The following is a 6,839-nucleotide window of genomic DNA, read 5'->3' as shown; positions in this document are numbered from 1 at the left end:
TCTACAGTTTAGAAATAAAGTGTTTTCAGGAGTTGTGTTGTTTCAACTGCTAGTCTAGTTTGTAACCTCAAGTACTCTTTTTTAACTGGTAGTTTTTCTACCCTCTTTTTTTGTTGTTGTTATTGATTAACCAAAAAGCCTGTGCTCATTTTATTCTGAATGGAGGAGTGGAGATGTCATTTGGCTTTCACAAATGAATTGTTTAGTTCAAGTGTTATTTTAAACTGGGAGGACAAGCTGGGAAAAGATTGAACAGGAAAGGTGCCGTTAGGGTGAGTTTTTTATTGGTGGAAAAGGTTCACTACAGTGGTATCTTCCCAGTAGAAATCGAATACGCTTAATTTCTTTCTTCTTACATAGGAATGAACTTGCAGTCGACAAAACTAAAAAGAAGAAAAGAAGAGAACTGACTGAGGAACAGAAGCAAGAAATTAAAGATGCCTTTGAGTTGTTTGATACAGACAAAGACAGAGCAATAAATTATCATGAATTAAAGGTAAGACTTCTTTTGTTTAAACAATTTTATGGCACAGAATATCAGTATCTTAGTGAGTTTTTTAAGATGTTGGCTGTATCTTTAAAAAATGCATGATATCTTGCTGGGCTGAAGGAGTGAGGATACTAAAAAAAAATAAAAGGAAATACTGCATTGGTAAGAATGAGCTTTTCTTCCCACATGGTATACGTGACACAGTAACAGAATTGCTGTAGCATCCTGCATAACGCTGGTCTGAATGCTCCTCCAGGGTTCAGTTTGGACAGATGACTCAGTGGTAAAAGCTCTGGAAAAGCTGTTTCGTTCTTTTTAAAGGGCCTGTAGAATCTAAAGCTTGGTGTTGTGAAAATCCACAGGTTTCAGATGCTTAGGTAGAAGATGTAAATCAAAGTTGTAAAACTGTTGACTACAAGCCAGAGCTTACCCACTTGCATTTTCCAACCAGGAGCCTATGGATTGTAGGAATGAGGTATGCTATTTGCTGTGCATGCGGGAGGCTCAGTCATTGCCCTTCCCAATGAAGGCTTCTCCTGTTGATAGTTGTCGGCAAATGGAGGTTAGGATGGCAGTCCTTCCTAGTGAGTCTTCCCATCTGGAAGTCTCTAGAAGTAGTACATGAAGTTAGCAAAGTCTTTTTAAATCTTCTACGATTTTTTATTCTAATTGTACTGCATCAAGAACAAAAGGTGGCTTTGGAGAGGCCAATGTTTCTGTCACATATTGGATGAGATTCTTCTGGGAAGGAATACCTAATCCAACCTGCTGGCTCCACATTCTGGCTCTACCAAGTAACTCAAAGGAGTAGGGGAGAAGTCTTATTTTTACTTCAATTGCTGTTACTGAAATGTCTTAGATACAGTGATTCCCTTCTCTTTATTTCAGAGCTCAGGTATTGTATCTTTGCTGGAAGCCACAGTAAGCGGGATAGTATTTGGGACTGTTTTGGGACTGTTAATATGCTTTTTCCATTACAGTATTTGAATTCCCAGCTGTCAGGAGTATTTGCAAAGGTGTTTCTTAGCTGTCTCATTAAATACTGTGGCCATGAAGATAATACTATGAAAGAACAGAAATATATAAAGAAAAGACCTGTCTCCTCCTCTACAAAATCATCATCAGGAGTTTTTTGAATGGATACATACAATAGGATTGTGGTTTTCCACTTCTGGTTTAGTGTATGTTCATCAGTTTGGAGGCAGTCAAGGTAGTGTGTTTAGTGAAATTGTCATCTCAGTTGAACTGAGAAACTAGACTAGTGTACTACTCACCTAATGGAAAAGTGAAAAATAGGTTGGTTTATGTTGTTCACTGAAAAGCCGTAAAATCACTTGTAAGGGGACTTCTAAACCCATGAACATGTACACACTTCATGTAAATACTGAAGAAGAATAATTTGGAGAGTTATTTTCAGTTTTATCTTTGAAAAAGGGCCAGTACTTGTAATGCTTTTGTAAGTGAGGAAGGCAAATCTACTTGTCTTAAGAAACATTCGGTCCAGTGTAAAATTCCTAAAAATGCCAAGTCTAGCTTTTTCACTGTAAATTGAAGTTCCATTTGTTAATAGTAGTTTTAGGCAATTTTTATACCCAAAGCTTTTTTTCTTCTATTAATTTTATTTATTATTGTTGCTAAACCACTGATTTCCACCTTCTCTCTTGGGAAAGAAGGTAATTACTGAAAATAAAAAGAAATCTGTTAAATCCTTGTTTTAATCTTTATATATGGTTGCACTTCCATTTTATTCCAAAAGGTGGCAATGAGAGCCTTGGGTTTTGATGTGAAAAAAGCTGATGTTCTGAAAATACTTAAAGATTATGATCGAGAAGCGACAGGCAAGATCACCTTTGAAGATTTTAATGAAGTTGGTATGTGTTTGATTGTGTACCTTTAGAAAAATTTAGCATACAGTAGTGACGACAATTTGGAAGCAGTACTGTGTGTACTTTTTCAGTTACCTAGTACTATTAAGTGGGAGATTTCGTATTTTTCTTAATAAAAGTCAATAGTGGAGGAAGATAAATCTTTGTATTCTGAATATTCAGTTTGATATGTAGAGATGAATGATAGCCACAGTATAAAAGAAAATAGAGTATACACAGTCCTAATCTTTTTCAAACTTACACAAAGGAATAAACTCTAACTCAAAACGTAGCTATTTCTGTGTTGTTTATGGATTCTGTAAGATTCTCCTTCCTGCTGTGGAAAAATATTTGGCATATGAATTGCATGGGAAGGAGTGTATACACAAAGAAACTTTAAACTGAATACAGAATTTGTATATAACAGAGATAAGAGAAATTGAAGCATATGTTAAATATGTACTTCAAGGATTTTCAACGGTTGATAAAAACAGTGGAATTTTATTAGGCTGTTTCTTTCATCTGACGATTGTGTAGTGCACAGTTTGACATACTTTGAGTAGGTAGTGATCTGCAGAATTTTTAAAGATGAGAGTTTAAGTTTCTTCAAACATTTTTTGGTTGTTACACATAATTTATACTTTTGCATACAATTTGCATTTAGGAAAAAGATAAGCTGTGTGGGATTTCTGCATGTATGTTTTTTTATCTCTATTTCATTATTCCAGTCTGTGTGTTCAAAGTACTGGAGTTCTGTAAATTTTTTTGGGGGGGGCGGGGGGGCGGAACCAACAATAAATAAACAGTGTAGTATATGTGTATTTGTTCTTGGCTACGAATAACAGTATACTTAATCTGGCAAAACAGTTATTGATTGAAATGTGGCGAATTCTAATGATTTAACAGGTTAGGATTGGACAAAATGTGTTGTTAATGGCAGATAATATTTTTGTAGCTGTATTCCAGATTAGACTAAATTATAAGTCAGAAAAGAACCAAAAATAAAGCCTATGGGGACATATGTGATCAGTCCTGATTTCATTTTAAAAAATAAACAAAAAAAGTGAGAGTATTGATTTAATAGTAATACTATTATAATTACATCATTATGCTATAATAGCATACAATTGAATATGCTGTAAGTACTGTGTAATTCTTTTTTAATTCCTGATGTTCAGTCCTGTTGTTATTCATTGTTTCCTAGTTCTGTCCAGGCTATCAAAATGTGCAGTCAGTAAGTGCTGTGAAGAGCTAGGAAAATTCCTGTAGCAAGCCCAATATATTCTTGGAAGGCAATTGAACCTGTCCCAAAACTTGAATAGGATTTGGGTGCTGCTATGATACAAATGACCTTGACACAGAATTAAACATGATACCACTTCTAGCAGAAAGATCAGGGAGTTAGAGAAAAACAGGTTATAGACGTTTTAATTGTGAAGAGCTGCTGAATATAGCTAAGCAATTCTTGAGCCATCAATTTTTCATGATTTAATGTTATTTATTGTTTTAAATGTAGGAGTGACCCATCTGAAATATGTAAAGATGCAATTACATTTTGTCATGTACAATCATGTTACCTATAGTATTTAGAGACCTAGTGCTTTATTATTCTTCAGCTAACATTGCAGTTGCCTTTTTGCCACAGAAGGTAGACTTTTTCAAATGATGTAATACTGTCATGCAGCATAGTTGTTTTAAATGTAAATATTTAAATTTAGTATAAATCTGACGGATTTATATAGACATATAAACTTCATTGCTGTAGTGAGCTTTTATGAGCTTGAATCTAATTTTTGCCTGTCAAGCTTGATAAGCCAGAGCAGGCATTCCATCTGCAGGCAGTAGCAGATACTAAGTGGTTCTCTGTGCGCAAACGGGGTTGATGTGTTTTTAATGGCTTGATGAAAGTCACAAATAGCAAGCCCTGTAATACAAGACTAGCAGGTACAAAGATGTGAAGATACTTACAGCTGGTTCCAGGAATGTCTGAAATAATTACTAGAAAAATATTTTATGTGGCAAGTTTGTCTTTTCTGTTACAGAAACTGACAAATGGTTGTGATAAAAGGAGTAATAAAGACTGATGAATCCTTCCAAAATTAACATCTTGCAGTTCATAGCAGTGTCCTTTTCATAACCCCTGGGCTTAGTTTTTTTATTAGTGTGGTTTTGTATCTAAAAGAGGGGTTCCGTGTGAATGTTTTTTATTACTTAGTGTTTCAATGTTCTGTCACAGTCAAAATTCTACCCTGATCAAAATACATAAAATTAAAAAAAAAAAAAAAAATCAGCTGTCTTCATCAATCAGAGCTGATGTTTTCTCTGAAAGGTAAGTTTGGAATGGAGTAGGCATGTGTATACTTTTAATTCCTATTGAAAAGTGTGTTGAAAGCGTGAGTGTATCTAAATCGCTATGTAGCTTTCCACTGCAACAGGTACGTCCCAAAGAGAAGCTCAGCTTGGGAAAAGAGAGGTGAGAAAGAGAGGTCAGATAACAGCCAAACAAATATGCATGTTGAATTGAAACATATAAAAATGAAGGAACAGGTAAAATCATAAGTGTATGTTTTTCATATTGCCTCAGTCTGCTACAGTCATTCTGAGTTTACCCTGCAGAATTTTTTAGTTTAACTTAAGTATTCTTCTTACAGTGACAGACTGGATATTGGATAGAGACCCACAAGAAGAAATACTCAAGGCATTCAAATTGTTTGATGATGATGACTCTGGTAAAATAAGTCTGAGAAACCTGCGCCGGGTTGCTAGAGAACTGGGTGAAAATATGTCTGATGAAGAACTACGGGCTATGATTGAAGAATTTGATAAGGATGGAGATGGAGAAAGTATGTGTTAGCAAACAAAAGCCCATATAGTCTGCTCTTAATTTTCTCCCCTTTCTAAATGTGATTTTGTTGTGAAAATGTCCTCTATGGTTTCCTGCTAAATAACTTTCAGCTCAAACTTAATTTAGCTTACAAATAATGGAAGTTGTGTTTGACAGCTACTAATCCTGGAAATATATCTTGGAGTGTAAAAATCAAGTTGATTTCTCAACTTGATTCACCACTAACTCTTACTCAACCAATGTCTATTGAAGGATATTACCCTAATAAGTCTATGCAGGATCATCTTGGATAGGTCTTTAAAACGTACTTCTGAACTTAAGAGTGCTGAAGAACATAGTGTGAAAAATGGCTCTGGGCAATTGACAAAGCCCACACAGAGTGGGTGGCAGAAGGGATTTATTAGCCGGGTAAAGAATGCGTTAAGAAATCCAGTTTGATATTATGCTTATTAAATCTTTGTGAGCACTGAAACTTAGGGTTTTTTTAATTAACTTGAAAACACCCGTATGTTTACACCAGAAACCTTAATATCTGAATTTCAGGGACTGCTCATTTGAGACTATGTACATAAACACTGCATTTTTAACAGTCATCGAAACCTACTTCTGAGTTTTTCTTTCAGGATGGTGACTCATGTTTGAGATTTTACTAGCAGTTCATCGAGTTTTCCAGTTACAATTGTTTTTCTACTTGTAAGCCACCACATCTGTTGGTCTCAAAACTCTCACTACTAGTGAAAAAAAATTGTGGTGTTGTCAGCGTTGTGACAAGACACTCGTCCCCTCTGTGCTGTTTGAGATAGATGATGTTCTATGCTTGGGCATAAAGTTACTCAAGTATTGAAACAAGCCCTTTTCTTTCAAGGGGAAGAGTAGGACACTTTAAACATGGTCAGTGGTGTGGAAATGAGAACTTTTTGTTCCATTGTAGTGGTGTAAATAGGGATCCTGAAGACAAAGATAGTGAAAGGTCAGTGATTCAACTGCTGGAAAAGTATTAATGTTGAAACTGTTACTAGTAAAGTAACTGTTGAGAAAAGTGTGTGACTTCCATCCATTCGGAGCTGTTGTTTTCTGATATCTTTCAACGGCCTGAGGCCATGGTTCTTTAATAAATCCATGCTGCATAATTCAGAAATTCCTCCACACGCCTAGGTGTGTCTTCCCACCTGTTTCTGGCACTGGCAGTATCTGATGCCACAGGTGAGGTATTTTAAGAGAGCTAAGCCAGGAGAAAACTACTCATGTAGGTTTTTAAACGTTCCTTTTCTTGCTGCTTAGATCCCTGAATTATCTCACTGCTGGTTAGATTTTCTTGGAACTGCACTCTGAGAAAATAGATTTTTGTTTTTTCTCAGTGTTTCCTATAGGATAATTGAAGCAGGCCAGCACAGTGAAAGCTGCAGATCGTGTTTTCAGGCAGCTGTGTGCAGTGACACACAGGATTGCAGCTGTGAATTCTGGTAGACAATAAGTACCTATTTACTTCCTTCTCAGTAGCTGTATAGCAGTCAAGGAATGATGCCTGTTTTCTCAATCCATTAGATTGATTGCTAGTCTAGGTAGAGACTTCAATTTTGAGCTTGTTTTGCTTTTAAAGAGAAGAGTTGTAAGGACATTGCATTGCTAGCTTTACTTT

At 35.8% G+C, this 6,839-nt stretch overlaps 1 protein-coding gene across 1 annotated transcript in view; it reads left to right on the top strand.

Moving 5' to 3' along the window:
- Positions 1-206: 206 nt before the first annotated feature.
- The window catches only part of CETN3 (centrin, EF-hand protein, 3), a gene marked incomplete at its 5' end in the record, with an annotated part of 9,728 nt that continues 3,095 nt past the window's right edge, over positions 207-6,839 (top strand). The window contains 4 exons of the mRNA XM_010284290.1: positions 207-246; positions 351-496; positions 2,247-2,361; positions 5,007-5,198. Coding sequence (XP_010282592.1) covers positions 207-246; positions 351-496; positions 2,247-2,361; positions 5,007-5,198 — 493 coding nt within the window. The remainder of the gene's footprint in view (positions 247-350; positions 497-2,246; positions 2,362-5,006; positions 5,199-6,839) is intronic.

The sequence above is a fragment of the Phaethon lepturus genome, unplaced genomic scaffold, assembly GCF_000687285.1.
Source record: "Phaethon lepturus isolate BGI_N335 unplaced genomic scaffold, ASM68728v1 scaffold42153, whole genome shotgun sequence".
NCBI lineage: Eukaryota > Metazoa > Chordata > Aves > Phaethontiformes > Phaethontidae > Phaethon > Phaethon lepturus.
The sequence above is the reverse complement of the archived record's forward strand: the minus strand, read 5'-3'. Positions and strand labels throughout refer to the sequence as shown.